General features: G+C 44.3%; 2 protein-coding genes across 11 annotated transcripts in view; one reads left to right on the top strand and one right to left on the bottom strand.

The window, feature by feature from the left end:
- The window catches only part of ABHD18 (abhydrolase domain containing 18), a 71155-nt gene extending 61829 nt beyond the window's left edge, over positions 1–9326 (bottom strand). For 2 of the 6 annotated variants that reach the window (XM_073017620.1, XM_073017622.1), the window contains exons 1-3: positions 8941–9050; positions 8386–8593; positions 1471–1614 (exon numbers count right to left, since the gene is read on the bottom strand). The gene's annotated coding sequence lies outside the window, so the exon portion shown is untranslated. Of the gene's footprint in view, positions 1–1470; positions 1615–8385; positions 8594–8940 lie in introns of all 6 variants that reach the window. The other 4 variants (XM_073017624.1, XM_073017619.1, XM_073017623.1 and 1 more) reach the window with 3 other exon arrangements.
- The window catches only part of MFSD8 (major facilitator superfamily domain containing 8), a 51756-nt gene continuing 36240 nt past the window's right edge, over positions 9257–24772 (top strand). For 2 of the 5 annotated variants that reach the window (XM_007999768.3, XM_007999765.3), the window contains exons 1-2: positions 9261–9466; positions 19768–19859. In XM_007999768.3, coding sequence (XP_007997959.1) covers positions 9405–9466; positions 19768–19859 — 154 coding nt within the window. In that variant the 5' untranslated portion in view covers positions 9261–9404. Of the gene's footprint in view, positions 9467–19765; positions 19860–24772 lie in introns of those variants that run through there. The other 3 variants (XR_005238312.2, XM_007999766.3, XM_007999767.3) reach the window with 3 other exon arrangements.

Genomic DNA, 24772 nt, shown 5'->3' with positions numbered 1-24772 from the left:
AACTCAGAACAGAACTAGCCAGATGCCATGGCTCACACCTGTAATCCCGCACTTTGGGAGGCTAAGGTGGGTGGATCGCTTGAGCCCAGGAGTTCAAGACCAGCCTGGGCAACATGGTGAAATCCCATCTCTACAATAAATACAAAAAACTAGCCATATATGGTGGTGCATGCCCATAGTTCCAGCTACTTAGGAGGCTGAGGTGGGAGGATTGCTTGAACTGAGTTGGCAGAGGCTACAGTGAGCCAAGATCATGCTACTGCACTCCAGGTCTGGGTGACAGAGTGAGACCACATCACACAAAAATAATAAACAGTTGGGTGCAGTGGTCCACAGTGGTGTGGGCCTGTAGTTCCAGCTACTCAGAAGGCTAAGGTGGGAGGATAGCTTGAGCCTGGGAGAGTGAGGTGGCAGTGAGCTATGATAGTGTTGTTGCTCTCCATTGTGGGCGACAGAGTAAGACTCTGTCTCAAAAAACAAAACAAAACAAAACCACAAAACTTAAGACCACTGCATAATTTAAATAGTTGGAAGCTTTTAATAACTAAAACCTTTAAAGAATAGAATTTGAAGAACAAATCTCTCGCATCTAGTTTGTTTCCTCCATCTTCTTTCCTTTTCCTTGAGGATTACCTTCCAAGAACCCAGCCTACTTGGGTTTTCTGCTTCAGGATCTCATCTGGCTTCAATCAAGGTGTCAGCTGGGCTTCATTTTCATCTGTAGGCTTGAAGAGACAAGAACTCACTTCCACGCTTACTCAGGTTGAAGGCAGAATTCATTTTTTTTGTGGCTGTCGGACCATGAGCTTCAATTTTTCTTTTTTTTGCTGTCCATCAGCCAGAGGCCAGCCTCTGCTCCTGGAGGCTATCCACAGCTCCCTGTCACATGGCTGTCTTCATAGGAAGTTCACAACATGGCAGCTATTTCTTCAAGGCCAGCAGGAAAGTAAGTGTGGGCCACACGAGCCATACTTTTGCCATATAACATAATGTCATCATGGGAATGGCAGTCAATCACCTTTGCCATATGACTGGTTAGAAAGCAAATCATGGGTTCTGCCCTAACTCAAGGAAGGGAATCACACAAAAATATGAACATCAGAATTTGAGGATCTTGAGGGCCACCTTAGAAACTGTCTGCTACGCTGGGAGAAACCAATTGTACTTCTCAGCTTTTGAGTAGAGTATCTGGGGTGACATCCTCAATACCTGGTGTTACTTACTTTCTTCACATTTTCCTACCAGTATGGGGGAAAAAACCCCCAAACTCCACAGACTTGAACAAACATTTGTTTATAAGCAAATTTTGAAAGTTTGTCTAAATCAACAAGGTGTGGTGGCTCACATCTGTAATCCCAGTAGTTTGTGACACCGAGGTGAGAGGGTGAGAGGATCGCTTCAGTACAGCAATTCCAAACCAGCCTGGGTGACATGGGGAAACCCTGTCTCTATGAAAAGTACAGAACTTACCTGGGCGTGGTGGTGTGTGCCTGTGTAGTCCCACCTACTCGGGAGGCTGATGCAGGAGGATTGCTTGAGCCTAGGAGGCAGAGGATGCAGTGAGCCAGGATCACACCACCACACTCCAGCCTGGGTGACAGAGTGAGACCCGGTCTAAGAAAAGAAAGGAAACGAGTAGGGAGGGAAGGGGAGAGAAAAGATTGTCTAAATCATGTTTATATATTTTCATTCACTTAACACCTTTGTCAGAAACAAGAACAAAAAAACCAAAACAAAGTAAAAACACTTGCCTCTTAGAATTTTGGTTTTTAATCATGAAACAAATGGTAAAAGGCAAACTAACTTCTGAAATGTTGTCTTCATTACATATATTTTCTACTTTAGTGCAATTACAATCATGTAAGTATATGTAGTATACATTTAAATTGCTTGACTAGTGTTTTTTTTGTAGAGTGCATGTCAATATGGAATAATAAAGAGTATATCTGGGCCAGGCATGGTAGCTCACGCCTGTAATCCCAGCCCTTTGAAAAGCCAAGGCAGGTGGATCACTTGAAGTCAGGAGTTCAAAACCAGCCTGGCCAACATGGTGAAACCCTGTCTCTACAGAAAATACACAAAAATCAGCCAGAGCAAGACTCTGTCTCAAAAAAAAAAAAAAAAACCCAAAACAACAACAACAAAAAAAAGAGTATGTCTGGTCTTTGACCTCAGTTCCTGGCATGAACTTCCTAAAACCCTTGGTTTTTCTTAAGTGATGAGTATCTGTTATGCTAAACAAGCAACTCCCTGTGGGCCCCCTGAAAGTTTCAGAATCAGGGCTGGCCACCAGAAAGGAACTTTGGGACCCTCTGACCTCCAGAGGGGAAGGGAGCTGGAAAGTGAGTTCAATCACATGGCCAAAGATTCAATCAATCATGCCTATTAATGAAACTCCAGTAGAAATTCTGGACACTAAACCTTGGTGGAGCTTTCTGGTTGATGAACACCTTGATGTGTCGGGAAGGAGATGCTCCCTGAGTACATAAGAAGAGGCCAGGTAGTTCCACATTCATTCCCATACCTTGCCTCATGTTTCTCTTTGTTGGGCTGTTCCCGAGTTGTATACTTTATAATAACCTATAATCATAAATATAGCTGTTTCCTGAGTTCTGAGTCATTCTAGCAAATTACAGACCCACAGGGCTCTCAGGAACTCCTAAATTTTTAGTCAAGTTGGTCAGAAGGATGAGAGGCCTGGAGAACCCTGAAGTGCATCTGAAGAACTGAGCCCTTAACTTGAGGGGTCTGCATTAACTCTAGGTGGTTAGTGTCAGAACTGGGAACCAAAGTACACCCAGTTGGAGTGGAAACGGAATAGATTATTCTTTACCAAAATTCTGACTAGTGTTACATATTCCAAGTAAGATGCCAACTCTTAGGCCAGGTGTGGTGGTTCACACCTGTAATCCCAGCACTTTGGGAGGCTGAGGCGGGCAGATCACGAGGTCAGGAGATCGAGACCATCTTGGCTAACATGGAGAAACCCCATCTCTACTAAAAATACAAAAAATTAGCCGGGCGTGGTGGCGGGCGTCTGTAGTCCCAGCTACTTGAGAGGCTGAGGCAGGAGAATCATTTGAACTGGGGAGGTGGAGGTTGCAGTGAGCCGGGATCACACCACTGCACTCCAGCCTGGGCAACAGAGCAAGACTCTGCCCCCTCAACAAAAAAGCCAACTCTTTGGATATACTTAGCAAGACTTTGGATATACAGAGCAAGACTCTGTCTCAAAAAAAAAAAAAAAAGTCAACTCTTCAGATATACTTACTTTCTTCACATTTTCCTGCCAGGGGAGTGGCGGGTGGGGTGGGGTGGGGGGCAGGTGGGAGTGCTATGGCATGAATAAAGATAATTCTAGGTGATAATAATTTTAATTATTTTATTCCCTGGGTCTTCCCGGAATTGTTAAAATATACAGCATCAATATATCTTTTGCATACATTTATTAAAGTGCAAGAGAACAGTGGCATGTCATTGGAATGCAAGACTTCATTGTCTTTTTTTTTTTTTTGAGACAGGGTCTTGCTCTGTTGCCCAGGCTTGAGTGCGAGTGGGACAATCATGGCTCACTGCAGCCTCAACCTTCTAGCTCCTAGGTTCAAGTAATCCACCCAGTGCAGCCTCTAGAGTAGCTGGGACCACAGGCACACAGGCCATCTTCCTTGCCTGGCTAATTTCTGTTTCTTCTTCTTTTTTTTTTTTTTGAGAAGGAGTCTGGCTCTTCTCACTCAGGCTGGAGTGCAGTGGCGCCATCTAGCTCACTGCAAACTCCGCCTCCCAGGTTCAAGCAATTCTCCTGCCTAAGCCTTCCAAGTAGTTGGGATTACAGGCATGTACCACCACTTCTGGCTAACTTTTGTATTTTTAGTAGAGACGGGGTTTTACCATGTTGGCCAGGCTGGTCTCGAACTCCCGACCTCAGCTGATCCACATACCTTGGCCTCCCAAAGTGCTGGCATTACAGGCGTGAGCCACCATACCCAGCCTTTTTTATTTTTTGTAGAGATGAGGGTCTTGCTATATTGACCAGGCTGGTCTCGAACTCCTGAGCTCAAGCAATCCTCCCACCTCAGCCTCTCAAAGTCCTGAGATTACAGGCATGAGCAACTGCACCCAGCTAGGACTTCACTGCCTTTTGCAATATATTATAGGTCACTTATTTTCTTTCTTTTCTTTTCTTTTTTTTTTTTTTTTTGAGACGGAGTTTCACTCTTGTTGCCCAGGCTGGACTGCAATGGCGCAATCTTGGCTCACCACAACCTCTGTCTCCCGGGTTCAAGCAATTCTCCTGCCTCAGCCTTCCAAGTAGCTGGGATTACAGGCATCTGCCACCATGCCTGGCTAATTTAGTATTTTTAGTAGAGACGGGGTTTCTCCATGTTGGTCAGGCTGGTCTCACACTCCTGACCTCAGGTGATCTGCCCGCCTTGGCCTCCCAAAGTGCTGGGATTACAGGCATAAGCCACCGCACTTGGCCCACTTATTTTCTTAACAGCAGCATGAAATGAACCAGGGGCATCATCTTCCTTTGTAACATCCATGGCATCAATAACAATAAGTGGAATCCATGATAGTAAAACAAAATTTAATTAAAAATCCTGGCTAGGCTGGATGTGGTGGCTCACATCTGTAATCCTAGCACTTTAGGAGGCTGAGGAGGGAGGATTGCTTGAGACCAGGAGTTTGAAACCAGCCTGGGCAGCATAGTGAGACCTCGTCTTTAAAAAAAAAAATCCTGGCCAGGCACAGTGGCTCATGATTGTAATCCCAGCACTTTGGGAGGCCAAAAACAGGACTGCTTAGGCCCAGGAGTGCAAGACAAGCCCTGGCAACACAATGAGACCCTGTCTCTACAAAAAAATTTTGAAATCTAGCCAGGTGTGGTGGTGCACACCTGTAGTCCCAGCTACTCAGGAGGCTGCAGTGGGAGGACTGTGTAAGCCTGGGAAGTTGAGGCAACAGTGAGCATGGTTGCACCACTGCACGCCAGCCTCGGCAACGGAGCAAAATCTTGTCTCCAAAATAAATAAACAAATAAATAAATAAACCCAACAACAACAAAAAACAACACCTATATTTTACAGTAAGAAGAAAAGTAATATACTGCTCATGAAGTGCTCCATTTTCCTAAACTTTGATATTCTTCTAGATTGGTAGATAAAACCAAGGTAAGGCAAAAATACGGAGCTAGAAAGTTGCAAAGGAAGCAAGAAAGGACCTAAGAACGATGAACTTTTCAAATATTTTTGTAAAGTACTATATTTATTATTTGCCTAAATTGTTTACTTATTTCCAGTTTTCTACTCAAACTAGAAAACGTTCCCAGTGGCTCATGCCTGTAATCACAGCACTTTGGCAGGTTGAGGCAAGCGGATCACCTGAGTTTGGGAGTTGGAGACATGCCTGACCAACATGGAGAAACCCCGTCTCTACTAAAAATACAAAATTAGCCAGGTGTGGTGGTGGGCACCTGTAATCCCAGCTACTTGGGAGACTGAGGTAGGAGAATCCCTTGATCCCAGGAGGCAGAGGCTGCAGTGAGCTGATATCGCACCATTGCACTCCAGCCTGGGCGACGAGAGCAAAAGTCCGTCTCAAAAAGAAAAAAAAAAAAAGAAAACCTTCCCAAATCACTTTAATTCCCTGCATAATAGGCCACAAAAGTCAGCACTCCAAACTTAGACACAGCATATTCCTTACTATATTTACCTACTAATAAACAACTAATAAATGAGGAACAGAAAGTAAATCAAACACACATACAGGTTAGTATAACTTTGGTTCTGGGGTGTGGGATTACACAAATCTTCTTAAATTCCATTTCAGCTCCAAGAACAACATAAAAGACAGGTTTTGTGGAACTCTCTAAACACTTAAGTTTTTCTAGACAGGGTTGGCTGGGTCCAGGGTATTCAGTGCCAACATGAACAGATAAAAATCCAAGCCCAGGGTGAACATAACTATAAATTACCAAAATGAGGCACCATCTGGAGCCATGCCAGATACTTAAAAGTCCCTGCTTCAGGCTGGACAGACAACGAGCTTCTGCAGAAATAGAATCCATTTTTGAAGTATATATCAAGCCAAAATGACCCAATTATCAATGTGACAGGGAAAAGCAAATGGAAATAAAAATAGGAGTTCTAGTACAGTACCAAGAACTAAAAAGTCTTCCCTAGAAATGAGTTGCTAAAGTGACACTCATCATTTATTATGCTATCTACTACTTTTATTTCCTGTCAATCTGGTATCTAAGTATTTAACAATGCAATACTAATTTTTTTCTGGACTTTTATCTTTACATTGGTGATATATATCTCAAAGGCATAAATGAAAATTAAAAAAATATCACCATGTACAAGAACTTATTCCCTTACCTAAAAAAAAAGAGCCTTCAAGTTTTATCTTGTAACTTCACTTCTAAATAATGTCTATAGAAGTTTAAGCAGCTAAGAAAGGGTTTAGATACCTCAGATATCCACTGATAAAATCTACTTCCCTAGCTTCACAAATATAATTCAACAAATATAATTCCTTTTAATCTTACACTGAACAAGAGTAAGAAAATAGGAAGCTTGTTTGTTTGTTTGAAACGGGTGTGGGTAACTATCCTGAGCAGTCACCTAAGGAAATCCACCAACTGGACTGTCTCATATTCTCGTGTGAAACATTCAAGAAATAAGAAATAATCTAATCTCTTCAAATTTAGCTCCTCTTTTCCATGGGCTTTATTAAAAAAAAAACAAACATATATATATATACACATACACACATATATGTTTAAATGTTTACTTTGTTTGGATGCTATGTGTTCCTAAGAAACATTTTTTCTTTTTTTTTTTTTCCCTACTGGTACAATACACTAAGCTTACTTAGATTTCACCAGCTGTATATGTACTCATCCCATGTGCTTTTGTGGTCTGAAGTCATCACTTGGAGGCACCAATGGAAAAGAGCAGTGTCAGAGGACTGGGATTCCTCTACTAGCTGTATGACCTTGAGTAAGCCACTTTAACCTATAAACAGAAAGTAATATCTGCCCTGATACATGATAGCCAATTATTTCACTTATATAAAAACTGAATATCTACTATATATTTTTATGAGATACGAGGAAAGATCCTGCTTGCTGCTTTGCCATTTTTTTCCCATAAGAAGCCTGGTGGTAAAGTGCACAGGTTTTAGAACCAGGAGTCCTGCATTTCTTGAATTCTAGCTCTGTTGCTTGTTAGCTGTATGATTGTAGGCAAGTTACTTAATCTCCCTGCCTTCCATTTCCTTGTATACATGAGACAATTCCCACCTCAGAGGATTGTTGTAAGGATTAGATGAGGTAATTCAATGAGCATTCATCCAACGTATATTTATCTAGGAACCATTCTGCCTACTGCTATACTGGTTAAAAATCCCCTTGTCCACTATATATGTGCCATACATTGCTAGCCCCCAGGAATTAAAAAAGACAATATAGACAATATAGTAAAGCGACATTATGGAAAGAAAATACTAACTTTTCTACCTATGTATCTTCTTGGAACCAATAATACAAATCTGACTTGTTTTTGTGAACTGTTACAAATGAATCTATAAGACTGAATCCAAGTGCAAATAGGTCTTGATTTAGATGGTATTTCTGAATAGTACGTTTCAAGGTTTTTATTTATTTATTTATTTTTGAGACAGAGTCTCGCTCTCTTGCCCAGGCTGGAGTGCAGTGGCACGATCTTGGCTCACTGCAGCCTCAGCCTCCTAGGTTCAAGGGATTCTCCTGCCTCAGCCTCCTGAGTAGCTGGGACTACAGGTGCGTGCCACCAAGCCCGGCTAATTTTCTTTTTTTTGGTGTATTTTTAGTAGAGTCGGGGTTTCACCGTGTTAGCCAGGATGGTCTCGATCTCCTGACCTCATGATCCGCCCGCCTCGGCCTCCCAAAGTGCTGGGATTACAGGCGTGAGCCACCGCACCGGGCCTGCACGTTTCAAGTTTAGGTGTTCACCAGTTGACCGTGCCTGGTTGATACACACAAGGTCAAAAATGACACAAAGATCAGAAGTGATGTCATATATCATACACGACTGTGTAACTAGTATAGGACCTAGCATTGGGTAAATGCTCATAAATATTAATTTAAAAAATTAAGTTTGGTTTCCAACTTTGCCACTTCCACACCGAGTGACTCTAGGTTTAACTTGTCTGGATCTTAATTTTCGGTAAAATAGAAATGTGTCTGCTTTGCCTATCTCATAGGATAGTTGTGATCAAATGAAATTACATGACAATGTATCTGGCGCTAATAAAACGGTAATTTATGAGACACAGAATGACTACTGACACCAGCGAGCCTACAAGCCTAATAGTAAAGATAAGATGTTAATACATAACTACCAGGAAATAAACATGGCGATCTCGTGAAAACCCATGACATGTTTTCTAAAAATGTCATCTTCCTTGTGACGAAAGGAGCCGGTCATTGCTAGGCAGGTGCTGTGCCTTTTTCAACTCCCACGTTTCAGCAGCAGGCTCTTCTGAGTGAGATTTTGCAAGGCTCAGGGCCCCGTAGGCGCAGCCGCTGTTGGGGTGCGCATCCGGCAACCTGCAGTTTACAAGCAGCGGATCCCACCTTCAGTACTGGCTTTGACAAGCCCTCCAGGTAATGCGCCTTTGCATTTAGCCGACCTAGAGAAGAGAGCTGGAAGCCAGCTCTACCTTTCACGGGGGGGAAGGGACTGCCCACCCTCTCGCCCCCATCACCTCGGCCCTCCGGAGCGCGCCGCGGGCTCCAGCCTTGTCTCTCGCCCCTGCCTCACCCCGCGTCCCTGACCCGCGAGTCTCCCGCCTAGCTCCGCGTCCCAGGTCCCTGCCTCCTGGCACGTACACGACGCGCTAACTGGCGCGGGGAGCTCTTAGCGCGCCTGCTACTTAACCCAGCCGGCTACCTACCGGCCGTCAGGCAGAAGCCTGCGATCCAGCTGGCCGGGCCTCCCAGCACCGCCGCTCTCCAGGCTCCCTTTCGAGGACTCGACTTTGGTCCGAGCCCCAACCGCAGGTCGGGTAACCTTTCCAGGAATCCAAACGGAAGGCGAAGCGGAGAGACGAAGACCAGCGCGGGGCGGAGCGGGGCGGGGCGGCAGTTTGGACACGCCCCGAGCTCGCCTCGGTTCTTCCTCCCCCTCAGAATGGGAAGCGCCTACTGAGGGAGGAGGCGCCCTCGCCCTGCTGCCCACCCTGCGCGGTCTGGCCTTCCGCGTGACCCCGCCTATGACCTCGGGGCGTTCCGCTCTCGTCTGACCGTCAGGTGCGCACGCGCACTTGCAGGCTTGTTTTGCCAGCTTCACGCCACCCAGAATGTGAGAAAGCAGGTGTCGCGAGAGTTGGGCGAAAGACGCCTTGTAGGGACTGTAACTATGGCGGATCTGCAGATCGAAGGTGAACGGGAGCCGCTGTTAGGCGACACACCTGGAAGCAGGTGAGCGAATCCTGATAGAGGGACCCCTCAGCCTCCTGCGCTGTTGGGACTGGCTCCTTTCCGGGCGTCACCCGCACTGGGACGAACCCTCGCTGCCAGAGGGGTGCCAGCGCGGTGGGAGCCGGTGGCCCGGTTGTGTGAGCCGAGATTCGCTCCCAAGGTAAGATAAAGGGCATCTGGCCGCACCTTGCGGTGATGAGCCGGTGGGTTCGAGTGACGGGCCGGAGAAACCCAGGCTGCTGCTTTGCCTGTTGCAGCAGCCAAGCCACCACATTCTGTATCTTCAGAATTCTATATTTGGCCCTTTGTAGCTGATCACTTTACACATTTCACAGTTCCAAAATGATGGATTTAATCGATACTTGAAGTTATCGGTCTTAATAATGACCTGCTGCCTGACTGCCTGACAACCTCTTTGAAGGAGTGGCCTGCCCCTCCACATCTGTGGGCGTTTCTCTTTAGGTGGAACCAGAGACTTGAGAAAAGAAATGAGACACAGAGACAAGGTATAGAGAAAGAAAAGGTGGGCCCAGGGGACCCGCGCTGAGCATTCAGAGGACCTAAGCTGGCACCGGTCTCTGAGTTCCCTTAGTATTTATTGATAATTATCCTTACCGTCTTAGAAAAAGGGAAGTGACAGGATAATAGGATCATCATAGGAGAAGGTCAGCAGTAAGACATGTGAATAAAGATCTCTGTGATATTAGTTTAAGGAAAAGTGCTGTGCCTTGATATGCATATGCAGACATCTCCATAAACCTTTTTAGTGCATAAAGAGCAGCATTGCTAGGAAGTCCCACCTTTTGCCCTAAGGCGGTTTTCTCCTTTCTCAGTAAACAACAACTGGGCTTTACACCGAGATGTTCCATTCTGCTTTTCTCTATCTCAACTGCCAAGAGGCCTTCTTTCTTCTTACACTAGTCCTCCTCAGCACAGACCTTTCACGGGTGTCAGGCTGGGGGACGATCAGGTTTTTCCCTTCCCATGGGGCCATATTTCAGACTATCACATGGGGAGAAACCTTGGACAATACCTAGCTTTCATAGGCAGAGGTCCCTGCGACCTTTGGCAGTGTAAGTGTCCCTGGGTACTTGAGATTAAGAGAATGGTGATGGCTTTTAACCAGTAAGCTGCCTTCAGGCACTTCTTTAACAAAGCACACCCTGCACAGCCCAGAATCCTTTAAACCTTGAGTCACCACAGCACATGTCTCTTGCAAGGACAAGGTTGGGGGTAGGGTCACAGATTAACAGCATCTCAAATACAGAACAAGGTGGATGTTAGGCAGGAATCTAGACCCAACATGGCGGCGTTACCCGGCATAGCAGGCCTTTTGTTAAAGACTCCCTTCACCCTTGTACACACCCGCAGACTTACATATGTCAGAGTTCTGGCTGGGCAACCACACTCCCCCATGACCTGCAGCTCACCTGCATTCCACAAGTTCGTAAACAGCAGTTTCGGTTGACAGTTTCCAAAGACCCCTTCCTCATGTCCCTTACTCAACTCCTGCCCTAGTAGTTTCAGGACCCCCCAAGCCCTGTTTGCACAACCAGCTTCCCTACCTCCCGGGCTATAAAAAGCCCCTACCGTCCTCCCTCAGTGCGACTTCCTCGGCCCGCACCTTTGGACCGAGGAACCTCGCTCGCAAGTCCTAATAAAGGCTATTCTCACTGCCATTTGCCTTGTGTCTTCGTTTCCGGTTCGGCTCCAGCCTCAGTTTACCTTTACATTTGGTGCCGAAACCCAGGAGGAGACCCCTCCCCCGGACTCTTCCCGGGTCGGGCAGGCTCTCCTCTCCCAGAGCCAGGACCTTCTTTCTGAGCCGGGAGCCGTTTCACCAAATCCAAGACTCAATTCAATCACTGCTGGGTAAGTTTTCCCCTGTCCTGTAGACCCCCTCTGGGAAGTCCCTGTCCGAAACTCATGACCACGTCAGGGGCTCCCTCCAGTCAACTGTGACCTTGGCACTGGGGACTAGGAGACTTCCAACCTCCCCGGAAGCTGCCGTACCCCGCACTCCGCATGACAGTGAGAGGATGCTCCCATTGCCACCAGACTGCCCGCCTTAGGACCATGGGAACTACTCAGTCCAAACCAAACTGAAAATCCCCTCTGAGGTGCCACTTGGCTAATTTCCAGACTTTAAGTCTCAGCCAAGACCTAAAACAAAAGCGGCTCATTTTCTTCTACACAGTAGCATGACCTCAGTATAAATTGGATAATCAGTCTCAGTGGCCTGCAGAAGGCACTCTAGACTTTAACATCCTTACGGATCTGACCAACTTCTGCAAGAGACTAGGCAAATGGCACGAGATAGCCTATGTTCAAGCCTTTTGGGACTTGCGTTCTCGCCCAGATCTCTGCGCTCAATGCTCATTAGCTCAGGTCCTACTCGCAAAGTCTCTTCCCTCGAGCAAGGAGAGGGATGATTCCTCCTCTTTTTCTGAGCCTCCTGACACCCTATCCCGGCCACCCCTTTGGTCTCCCACCCAACCTTCTCCTTACCCTGACCCGCCATTATCTCCGTCCTTGTCACCACCTCCCCTCCCTTCCACCCTCCTGTGCCCTCACCAAACCTGACAGATTCTGTCTCCCCTACCTCCACCTCCTCCCCTTCTTCGCCTGTCTCAGCCCGTACTCGGTCCAGGACCGACCTCCTGTGTCCCTTGCGAGAGGTGGCAGGCGCCGAAGGAATGGTCCGAGTCCATGTGCTGTTTTCGCTGGCAGACCTGTCTAAGATTGAAGAGCGTGTAGGCTCTTTCTTGGCCAACCCCACTCAGTATTTCAAAAAGTTGCGATACCTGTGCCAGGCGTAGGACCTCACCTGGCATGATCCCCATGTCGTTATGACCTCAACCCTGTGCCCTGAGGAACAGGAGCGTGTCCTAGCGGCAGCCAGGCAGCACGCTGACCAGGTTCATTTAACTGACCACGCCATGCCAGTTGGCACTGAGGTGGTGCCCTCAGCCGAGCTCAACTAGGACTAGCAGGTTGGTCAGGCAGGCCGCCGCCGCCGCCGAGATATGATGGTCCAGTGCCTTCTTGCTGGCATGCAGGCAGCCTCCAATAAGTCAGTCAATTTTAATAACTTAAAGGAGGTAGTCCAAGGCTCAGATGAAAATCCGGCTATTTTTCTTAACCAACTGACAGTCACTTATTCAGTACACCCGCCTTGACCCTGCCTCCCCTGCAGGAGGAGCCATCTTAGCTTCATACTTTATTTCTCAGTCGGCCCCCGATATCCAAAAAATGTTAAAAAAAGGCGGAGGACGGCCCTCAAACTCCCATCCAGGATTTAGTCAAACTGGCCTTCAAGGTCTACAACTCCAGGGAGGAAGCAGCTGAGGCCCAACAACAGGCCAGGCTGAAACAGAAGGTACAACTCCAAACCCAGGCCGTGGTAGCAGCCCTGAGGCTGGCCGGCTCCAGGAGCTCCCAGAAAAGAGGTACTACCCGAGCGCCACCTGGTACCTGCTTCAAATGCAGCAACGACGGCCACTGGGCCAGGCAGTGCCCTAACCCAAAGGAGCCAACTCGCCCCTGTCCAAACTGTTGGCAGATGGGCCACTGGAAGTCAAACTGCCCCAACCTAAGGACGGTCGCTGCGCCTCCACGTGACGACCCTCCTCCAGGTATTGGAGGCACCTTCCAGCTCCTCGACACCAACGAAGATTGAAGAGGCCCAGACTCGGGAACCCCTCTTACTCTCGCCAAGCCCAGGGTTATGCTCCAGGTAGTGGGTGAGTCCATATCTTTCCTCATGGACACAGAGGCTACCTACTCTGTTTTGCCTTCTTTTAGTGGCCCCAGCCACTCCTCCACTGTCACAGTCATGAGAATTGATGGCACTCCCTCCACCTACCGCCAGACTCCTCCTCTGTCTTGCCGCTTGGATGGTTCCCTCTTCTCGCACTCATTTCTTATCATTTCTTCGTGCCCAGTCCCCCTGTTAGGAAGAGATCTCCTCTCCAAGCTAGGGGCCTCAGTTCACTTCCGACCCAACCCCTCCCCACACCTTGCGTTCCTCTTCCCCCTTCTCTCAACTGACAAACCCCGCCAGGCTGACCCCCCACTCCCGTTTCCAGTCCCCATTAACCCTAAGGTGTGGGACACCTCCATCCCCATCATTGCGCAGCACCATACTCCGGTCCGCATCCGGCTAAAAGACCATTCCAAGTTTCCCTCTAGACCCCAGTTCCCTATCTCCCTTGAACATCGACAGGGATTAAAACCTATCATTACACGCCTGCTCCGACAGCACATTCTGGTTCCCGCCAACTCACCATGCAATACTCCTATCCTACCTATACAGAAAAGCTCTGGGGCCTGTCATCTCGTACAGGACCTACGCTTCATCAATGAGGCAGTAGTCCCTACTTTCCCAGTTGTTCCTAATCTGTATACACTCCTCTCACGTGTTCCCCCTGACACCACCCATTTCACTCTCCTTGACCTGAAGGATGCCTTCTTTACCATCCCTCTACACCCAGACTGCCACTTTCTGTTTGCTTTTACATTAGAAGGTCAAGACACTCATATTTCTTCCCAGCTGACTTGGACTGTTTTGCCTTAAAGGTTCCGTGATAGCCCCCATTTTTTCAGACAGGCACTGGCACAGGATATTGTCCTCTGTCCCCTGACCCACAGCACACTATTGCAGTATGTCGATGACTTATTACTATGTAGTCCTTCCTAGGAGTGCTCCCTTGCAGATACTGCTACACTTTTAAATTTTCTAGGCGACCAAGGTTATCAGATTACCCTGGCTAAGGCTCAACTTTGCAGCCCTTCTGTCACCTACCTAGGCATACTCCTCACACCCACTACAAAAAGCCTCACAGCAGATAGAATAAGCCTCATTGAAACTCTCCAGCCTCCTCAGGATGCGGAAGAGATCTTGTCCTTCCTAGGACTGGTGGGCATAGTGAGTTTTTCCTGTGGCCCCACTTAGGATCTTTTAAGGCCTACATCAAGGTCGTAAGCAGCCTCATCAGCCTGGCCTCTGACATCAGACAACAGGAGGAAGCCGTCTCAGCTCTAGCCCAGGCAGCAAGCCCCAGGACAGCAGCAACCCTTTTTCCTGGCTAACCTTAGTCAGGGAAGGGGCTCAAGTGGTACACATGGCCGAGGTACGCAACACCTCGTTGTTTCTTGTGTGCAGCCTTGAATAAGCCCCCACTGGTTGTGGTACCCTTACCCAACCCTTTTAACTCCTCTAACCTAACCCCCTCCTTTCCCCTTCCCAGCAGAACACTACATCAATGAGTCAGGACTAGTAGAAACCAATCTCCTCACTCTAGAAAAGATTCGGGAAAGACTCCACCAGAAAAACCTCGGATCAAGGCCCTCACTTAGGTGGTGGCAGTTGTCTGTGGCCGGTTAAGTCCTACCCTTTCTAAGCCCCTTACTAATCACTGGCTTCTTGCTACTCATAGCTCCCTGTGTCTTCCGCTTCATCCAGGACCGCGTGAAAGAAGTCTCCCAGGTCACTTTCAATCAGATGCTGCTCCACCCCTATACCCGAGTTCCGACCTCCAAAGAACCCCACGACGACCCATACCAGCAGGAAGCAGCCAGATGAACACGTTGCCCCATTTTCTTATTAGAAAGAGGTCGGAAGGTTACGCAGGAATCTAGACCCAACATGGCGGCGTTACCCGGCGTAGCAGGCCTTTTGTTAAAGACTGCCTTCACCCTTGTACACACCCGCAGACTTACATGCGTCAGAGCTCTGGCTGGGCAACCACATTCCCCTATGACCTGCAGCTCACCTGCATTCCAAAAGTTCGTAAACAGCAGTTTCGGTTGACAGTTTCCAAAGACCCCTTCCTCATGACCCTTACTCAACTCCTGCCCTAGTAGTTTCAGGACCCCCCAGGCCCTGTTTGCACAACCAGCTTCCCTACCTCTCGGGCTATAAAAAGCCCCTACCCTCCTCCCTCAGTGCACCTTCTTTGGCCCACGCCTTTGGACCGAGGAACCTCACCCACGAGTCCTAATAAAGGCTATTCTCACTGCCATTTGCCTTGTATTCCTCGGTTCAGCTCCAGCCTCAGTTTACCTTTACAATGGAGTCTCTTATGTCTACTTCTTTCTATATAGACACAGTAACAATCTGATCTTTCTTTTCCCCACACCTCTTGATACTTTAACAAACCTGTCTAAAATGAGCTCGCCTTTGTCCTATGCCAAATGTACAAATAAAAACTAATTTTAAGGCATTGAAGGAATAACGTCAGTATTTTGATCCTTATAATTCTGGTTGTTTTGATCCTAGTTTATGGTCAATGACTCAGCAATGTTCACCTTTTGCCTCTTACTGCATAATTATGTATTTTTACCTTTAGGAAAATGGAATTATTTTATTTGAAATATACATAATTATCTCAAGTAAATTAATAAATTCAGTTAAACTTCAGCTGTCTATGACCATGTTAATTTTTACTCATTTGTTCCTTGTAAGCACCAAACCTTTTTTGATCACTCTTAACTCAAAACCCTTTGGAAAATGTATTTCCCTGGTCCTCGATTTACTAAACAGAGTTTATGGAATGCAGTTTTATCTTGATTTTATCTTGAGATCATTAAAATGAATATTGATGCTGAAATGAATTTTAATAGAGTGATGTCGTCAGAGCCTATTTAAACATTTGGGACTGTTTGCTTCTATACCAATTTATTCTGCACTGCTATACTTTTTTTTTTTTTTTGAGACGGGTTCTCGCTCTGTGGCCTAGTCTGGAATGCAGTGGTGCCATTTTGGCTCACTGTAACCTCTGCCTCCCGGGTTCAAGTGATTCTCCTGCCTCAGCTTCCACAGTAGCTGGGATTACATTCGCGGGCCACCAGACCCGGCTAATTTTTGTATTTTTGGTAAAGACGGGTTTCACCATGTGGCCAGGCTGATCTGAAACTCCGGATCTCAAGTGATCCACCCACCTCAGCTTCCCAAAGTGCTGATATAGAAGCAAACAGTCCCAAATGTATCAATAGGCTCTGAGGCCAGCTGCTCTACTTTTAAGTACTTAACATCTGCTTTTTAGTTTTTCTGACAGACTGTTTTCCTGGCAGACTATTCTGCAGCATGTTTTTGAAATCTGGCAGCAACAGTTTTTTTTGTTGTTGTTGCTATCACCACACTCTTTCCACCAGCTTTAATTTGGGGCTTCTTGTTTGTTATAACTTTGATAACCCTGTATCTATGCTTCATATAACTGTCTCATTACAACCTGGTAGTTCTGACTGAGAGCTGAATGTCTTTCCTATTAAGTGCATAAGCTTGAGTGCGTGGACTTTGTGACATTTGGTTTTCTCAGAATTCTTTTTGCTTCGTCCTGATTTTTAGCTATTTTCCAGATAATTGCAGGATCCCTGAATTATGGTTAAATGTGGTCTCCTGGTACATTCTGTCACCTTGTACAAAAGGTGATTTTTTTTCATACTCTTAGCTTTAATTTCATCAAAGTGATTGATGCTCGTTAGAATCTGTCCAAATTTAGATGTTCCTGCCAGTAATCAATACCTCTGATTGAGGTTCTAGATTAAGCATTTTAAAAACAAAAAGAGAGTATTTTGAAAATAATTCAATAAGTATATGTCTTTAAAAACGCAAGTATATTCCCTAGTAAAGTGAACCTATATATAGCTAGTTGGCAGGACCTGTTCACTTTGAATATATTGCACAAACATGTCTAGGTCACCACCAACCTTTCCTCACTAACAAGGTTGATTATTATTTGCTGGTCTGGTGGAGCTGGCCTCTTGAATCCTCAGTGCTCCCCACTGACCCCCACTGTGGAGGACGGACAACAGGGGTTGGCAAACATTTCCTGTAAAGTCCCAGATTGTAAATATTTTAGACCTGTTTAGGGCAAGGGGAAAAATAAAGGATATTGTATAGATGTTTAGATAACCAGAAAAAAATTCCACAGAAATTTTTAGTAATGACATTTAAAATATACTAATAAGTATAATATAGGTTTGCTAATGAAAGGGATAGAATTTGGTGGGGGAGGGGATGACATTTTCCTTAATTGCACTTCCAAGTTGGTGTTTTCTGTCATCAAACTGATAACAAATATTCATCTGTAAAAACCATTTGTAGCTCACATGTTACTGATCCAAGTTACAACTGATTTCACACTTTCTTTGCAACCTTAGCCTAGTCTCTGTAAAATTTGTATTATTAGGGTATCTGTCCTTATAGGGCATATCTTTACAGAATATTTTCAGTTTATTTCCGTAACTGTTATACCACTACACTGTTCTGTCAGTGAGCACACACTTCTTTATTTTCTCTCTCTCTCTCTCTCTCTCTCTCTTTTTAGGACAGAGTGTCCGTCTGTCACCCAGGCTGGAGTGCAGTGGCACAATCTCTGCTCACTGCAACCTCCGCCTCCCAGGTTCAAGTGATTCTCCTGCCTCAGCCTCCTAAGTAGTGGGGGCTACAGGCATACACTACCACGCCCGGCTAATTTTTGTATTTTTGGTAGAGACAGGGTTTCACCATGTTGGCCAGGCTGATCTTGAACTCTTGGCCTCAAGCAGTCTGCCTGCCTTGACCTCCCTAAGTGCTGGGATTATAGGCATGAGCCACTGCGCCTGGCTGTTGTTAAATTTTATCTAACTCACTTTGCTATTCAGTTCACTCCACTATATTGTGTATTCCTTTTAGTTTTTAAGTCACAAGTTTGACAAGCATGCTATCATTTGGAGTATTTCAGTTTGTAATAGAAATGTTGAACAGGATAAAACTGTAGCAGGACATCCCACTATTGGGAATGCCAAACATGACCACTTGTTAAGAGGGCGACTGCTATATCTTTCAATTATAAAGGTTCATGTTCCATTTTGTAATTAGTAAGCAGACACTGGGTTGACATTTGAGGGCCTTTGACTGTCCTCTCCTTAACAATCTTTCAACCAGTTGTTTTAGCGTCCATTGATGATCCTTCCATTGTTACATAGAAAGTGGCCATTAAATTATTTTCTAATTTTATCCTTTCAATATTTAATAATTGTCATTAAAAGAAGAAAGATTTTGACTGAGCTCTAAATCAGTCACTCAAACAATTTTATTTTTTTTTTAGAATCAAATAATTTACTTCTTGATTCCCTAACTTAGATATATATGATGTTTTATTCAAATTCTAGTATATTGATTTCAAACTATGGGTATCTGGGGTTCTGGTATTTTTCTCAGGTAAGCTACATTATCATTAAGGTCTGTTATTTTTGTTTTTTTCTTATCTACTCTCCTTTGACCTAGAAGAGGTTTGTTTGTATGGCATGACATATACAGTGTTAAACATTTTAAATATATTAGGAACTAATATGTTTGGCATATAATACATCTAAAAAACATTGTTTTTCTTCTTCCTTTCCTCTTTACCACTCCCAACCATATCATGTTTGAAAAAAAAAAAAGTTTCTTTTTTGAAGACTAATTTGACAGTTCTAAGACTTATTTTTAAGAAATTAATCTTGGTACATAAGAAGGCATTTTGTCTGTTCTGCATGTCTTGATTATTTGAAAAGATAATGCTCACATTAAGGTGAACTTGTTAACTGTTTCTATTATGTGTGTGAAAAAGTAATGAGTGTATAGACTCATGTGTTACCTAATGGAGGTAAGATGTCTACTTAGTATACATGCCCTTGGTCCAGATCAGATACTTGTCCAAAGAGATCACTTATGTCTAGGGTGTCATGGTCTTTCTTTTGTCTTCTGGTAAAATTTATCTGGTAACCCATTTAGGAGGTCCCAGGGCTGAAAATTTCTTAGGTTACATTAAACCTTCCTGGTATCACTTCTATTTTCTGAAGTAGGAAGCATAAACAGCTTCCTGCAACAATTTAATTTGCTGTCATCAAGTACAGCATGTTATAATGATGACAGTTACTATTTTTTAGTACTTAGTAGCTATGGGGGATCTAGTTGTAGCTAGTTTATTTGATTTATCTTGATGTAGTTTATTCATTTTTACAAATTGCAACATTCTTGATTAATAAATCTGCTCATGTCAACAGTAGCAAAATAATTGCCTTGCAAAATGTTTCCTCTTTTAAAACTATACTGTTTCCCAAATTTCTATATACAATAATGCATACATACAATCCATGGAAATTCAAAAAAATAATGCTTATTCATAGATAAATTAGTGTAGCAGAACCAGTATTAGTAAATTCTACCTCTATCACATCGTTTTCATAACTTTAGTAGATAATACAATTGTTGACACTTAAGATCCACATGTAATGAGATAAATTTATACTACTTTTTTCTTATTTACACCTAGAGAATGGGACATTTTAGAAACTGAAGAGCATTATAAGAGCCGATGGAGATCTATTAGGATTTTATATCTTACTATGTTTCTCAGCAGTGTAGGTAAGTATTAGAAATACATAATTTTAACAATTCAGATCAGATGTCATATTTTAACTTCATTTACTTCATTTACTTTTGTTGCCTCTGAAATTATCTTTATTGTGCTAAAAAATATGTAACAGAATTTACCATGTTACCATATCTAAGTTCAGTAGTTAAGTATATCCACATTGTTGTGCAACCAATCCCTAGAACATTTTCATCTTGCAACAGAGAAACTCTATACCCATTAAACAACTCCCTGTTTTCCCATCCCCCAAGCCCTAGCAACCATCATTCTACTTTGTTTCTTGGAATTTGACTACTCTAGATAGCTCATATAAATGGAATTATATGGTATTTTTCTTCTTGTGATGAGATTATTTCACTCAACGTAATGTCCTCAAGTTGATCCATGTTGCACTTGTGATAATTTCCTTTTATTTAAAGGCTATATAGTCCATTATATGTATTGTAGGGTAGCAGAAACTTTTCCTCTAATCTCTTATGTTATGTGCCTAAGACTGGTGAATTAAGCTGACAAAAGAAACACTAACAGTAAAAAAGTATACAAATTTATTTGATGTTAATATTTTTTAATGAAAAGAAACAAAAAACATTAAGGAATGCACATACAAGGCCGGGTGCGGTGGCTCAAGCCTGTAATCCCAGCACTTTGGGAGGCCGAGACGGGCGGATCACGAGGTCAGGAGATCGAGACCATCCTGGCTAACACGGTGAAACCCTGTCTCTACTAAAAAAAAAATACAAAAAAAACTAGCCAGGCGAGGTGGCAGGCGCCTGTAGTCCCTGCTACTCGGGAGGCTGAGGCAGGAGAATGGCGTAAACCCGGAGGCGGAGCTTGCAGTGAGCTGAGATCCGGCCACTGCACTCCAGCCTGGGTGACAGAGCGAGACTCCGTCTCAAAAAAAAAAAAAAAAAAAGGAATGCACATACAAATGAAACTAGACAACTACTAAGAGTTCCTAACACTTTCATGTACTCACAAAAATATTTCATTTTTTTTTTTTTTTTTGAGACGGAGTTTTACACTTGTTGCCCAGGCTGGAGTGCAATGGCGCGATCTCAGCTGACTGCAACCTCCACCTCCCAGATTTAAGCGATTCTCCTGCCCCAGCCTGCCAAGTAGCTGGAATTACAGGCATGTGCCGCCACGCCCAGCTAATTTTGTATTTTTAGTAGAGACGGGATGTCTCCATGTTGGTCAGGCTGGTCTCGAACACCCGACCTCAGGTGATCTGCCCACCTTGGCCTCCCAAAGTGCTGTAATTGATTACAGGCGTGAGCCGCCACGCCCGGTTCAAAGTCTTTTTTTTTTCTTTTTCTTTTTCTTTTTCCTTTTTTTGAGATGGAGTCTCACTCTGTCGCCCAAACTGGAGTGCAGCGGTGTGATCTCGCCTCACTGCAAGCTCCACCTCCCAGTTCATGCCATTCTCCTGCCTCAGCCTCCCGAGTAGCTGGGACTACAGGCACCCACCACCATGCCTGGATAATTGTTTTATATTTTTAGTAGAGACGGGATTTCACTGTGTTAGCCAGGATGGTCTCGATCTCCTGACCCTGTGATCTGCCAGACTCAGCCTCCCAAAGTGCTGCGATTACAGACGTGAGCCACCGTGCCTGGCCAAAAGTATTTCATCTTTACAGCCATCAGTGAATGATTTGTTTTGCTACTTCTTGAAGATGTGCAAAATTTCTTTTTAAAAACATTTTATTATTTATTCTTATTTATTCATTTTTTGAGGTGGAGTTGCCTAGGCTGGAGTGCAGTGGCATGATCTTGGCTCACTGCATCCTCTCCCTCCTGGGTTCAAGCGATTCTTGTGCCTCAGCCTCCTGAGTAGCTGGGACTACAGGCGCACGCCACCACGCCCAGCTAATTTTTTTGTACCTTTAGTAGAGATGGGTTTTCACCATGTTGGCCATGCTAGTCTCAAACTCCTGACCTCAAGTGATCCACCTGCCTCGACCTCCCAAAGTGCTGGGATTACAGGCATGAGGCACCCCGCCTGGCCAGTGCAAAATTTCTTAAGTTTAAATGTACAGTCTTAATTATACTAGTGTCTTTGTGTCCCAAGACAGATTGTAGGTAACAGAGTCTCAATTGTGCCTCAAAGAATTAACAACAAAACAAAATTCAATCTGTTCTCTGCATTCAGGCAGAAAAGGGGAGAGCAGAGAACCCTTCCTGCATCTGCTATTTCTTGGTTGCCTTCAGCTTGAAATAATTAATATGGCAAAGCAGCATATTTTTGGAGTAGCATACTCTGATTGCCTTCAGTGTATACCACATTTTTTGTTTTTTTTTGAGACGAAGTCTCGCTGTGTTGTCCAAGCCAGTGTGCAGTGGTATGATCTTGGCTCACTGCAACCTTCACCTCCCAGGTTCAAGCAGTTCTCTGTCTCAGCTTCCCAAGTAGCTGGGATTACAGGCACCTACCACCACGCCTAGCTAATTTTTGTATTTTTGGTAGAGACGAGGTTTCACCATCTTGGCCTGCCTTGGCCTCCCAAAGTGCTAGGATTGCAGGCGTGAGCCACCGCACCCGGCCTACCACATTTCGTTTAGCCATTTATCTGTCGATGGACATTTGGGTTGCTTCCACCTCTTGGCTGTTGTGAATAGTGCTGCTCTCAATATGGGTGTGCAAATATCTCTTCAAGATCCTGCTTTCAGTCCTTTTGGATATATATCCAGGAGTGAAATTGCTGGATCCTATTATAATTTTCTTTTTAATTTTTTTGAAAAATTGCCATGCTGTTTTCCATAGCAGCCGCAGCATTTTACTTACTTTCTCATCAACAGTCGGGGTTCCAATTTTTTCACATCCTCGCCAACATTAACTTTCTTTTGGATAGTAGTCATCCTAGTGGATGAGATGGTATCTCGTTGTTTTGATTTGCATCTCCTTAATGATTAGTGATGTTGAACATGTTTTCTTGTACTTACTGTTCATTTGTATATCTTCTGTGGAGAAGTGTTTGTTCAAGACCATTGCCCATTTATTAATTGGATTTGTTGTTGTTGTTGAGTTGTAGGAATTCTTTATATATTCTGGGTGTTAGCCCCTTATCCAATATATGATTTGCAGATATTTTCTCCCATTCCAGGACTCTTCTATTCAGTGTGCTAAATGTATCCTGTGATTCACAGAAATGTTAAATATTGATATAGTCCACCTTATCTGGTTTTTTCTTTTTGAGACAGAGTCTTGCTTTGTTGCCAAGCTGGAGTGCAATGGCACGATCTCGGCTCACTGCACCCTCCCCCTTTCGGGTTCAAGTGATGCTTGTGCCTCAGCCTCCCTGGTAGCTGGGACTGCAGATGTGTGCCACCACACCTGGCTAATTTTTGTATTTTTAGTAGAGATGGGGTTTTGCCATTTTTGCCAGGCTGATCTCAAACTCCTGACTTCAGGTAATCCACTTGCTTTGGCCTCCCAAAGTTCTGGGATTTCAGCCATGAGCCCCACACCCGGCTGTTTTTATCTTTTGTTGCCTCTGAACCTCATCTTATTTTTATATTGTTGAAACATACAGAAAGTAAATACAAGAATCTTAATTTGTATTGCTTGATGTATTTTAACTTATTCCACATTATTTCTGAATATGTAGTTACTAAAAAGTAAAACTTCATGAGGAAAACTTTTCAAAATATTAAACATCTATAACCATGTTAAAAGGATGGAATGAGAATGTATAGGAATGATCAATATTGTGATAGTTTTTAAAGGACTGTTTTAGGAAATGAATTTTTTTCTGAGTTGAGACCCTCTAAATCTATAGGCACTAGTATTACAAGTGGTCTCTTTCTCCTGAGAGGAATTTAAGGAAGGTCATTTTACTAAATTGCTTTCCATGTATTTTCTATATATATTTCCATATATTTTCTGTTTACTCCAATCATCCTGTTTTCTCTCACTTGCCAAACTTGTGCATGATTCAATACTGGGTGAAAAGAAAAGTGAATGATAAAGGATATTTTCAAGTATTCTTTTTTTTTTTTATTATTATACTTTAAGTTCTAGGGTACATGTGCATAACGTGCAGGTTTGTTACATATGTGTACTTGTGCCATGTTGGTGTGCTGCACCCATCAACTCATCAGCACCCATCAACTCATCATTTACATCAGGTATAACTCCCACTGCAATCCCTCCCCTCTCCCCCCTCCCCATAATAGGCCCCGGTATGTGATGTTCCCCTTCCCGAGTCCAAGTGATCTCATTGTTTGGTTCCCACCTATGAGTGAGAACATGCGGTGTTTGGTTTTCTGTTCTTGAGATAGTTTGCTGAGAGTGATGGTTTCAGCTGCATCCATGTCCCTACAAAGGACACAAACTCATCCTTTTTTATGGCTGCATAGTATTCCATGGTGTATATGTGCCACATTTTCTTAATCCAGTCTGTCACTGATGGACATTTGGGTTGATTCCAAGTCTATGCTATTGTGAATAGTGCTGCAATGAATATACATGTGCATGTGTCTTTATAGCAGCATGATTTATAATCCTTTGGGTATATACCCAGTAATGGAATGGCTGGGTCATATGGTACTTCTAGTTCTAGATCCTTGAGGAATTGCCATACTGTTTTCCATAATGGTTGAACTAGTTTACAATTCCACCAACAGTGTAAAAGTGTTCCTGTTTCTCCACATCCCCTCCAGCACCTGTTGTTTCCTGACTTTTTAATGATTGCCATTCTAACTGGTGTGAGATGGTATCTCATTGTGGTTTTGATTTGCATTTCTCTGATGGCCAGTGATGATGAGCATTTTTTCATGTGTCTGTTGGCTGTATGCATGCCTTCTTTTGAGAAATGTCTGTTCATATCCCTTGCCCACTTTTTGATGGGTCAACTATTCTTTATAATACAGTTTCATCTGGCATTTTGTATCAGTTAGAATGACT

This window comes from Chlorocebus sabaeus, chromosome 7 (genome assembly GCF_047675955.1).
Source record: "Chlorocebus sabaeus isolate Y175 chromosome 7, mChlSab1.0.hap1, whole genome shotgun sequence".
NCBI classification, from domain to species: domain Eukaryota; kingdom Metazoa; phylum Chordata; class Mammalia; order Primates; family Cercopithecidae; genus Chlorocebus; species Chlorocebus sabaeus.
The sequence above is the reverse complement of the archived record's forward strand: the minus strand, read 5'-3'. Positions and strand labels throughout refer to the sequence as shown.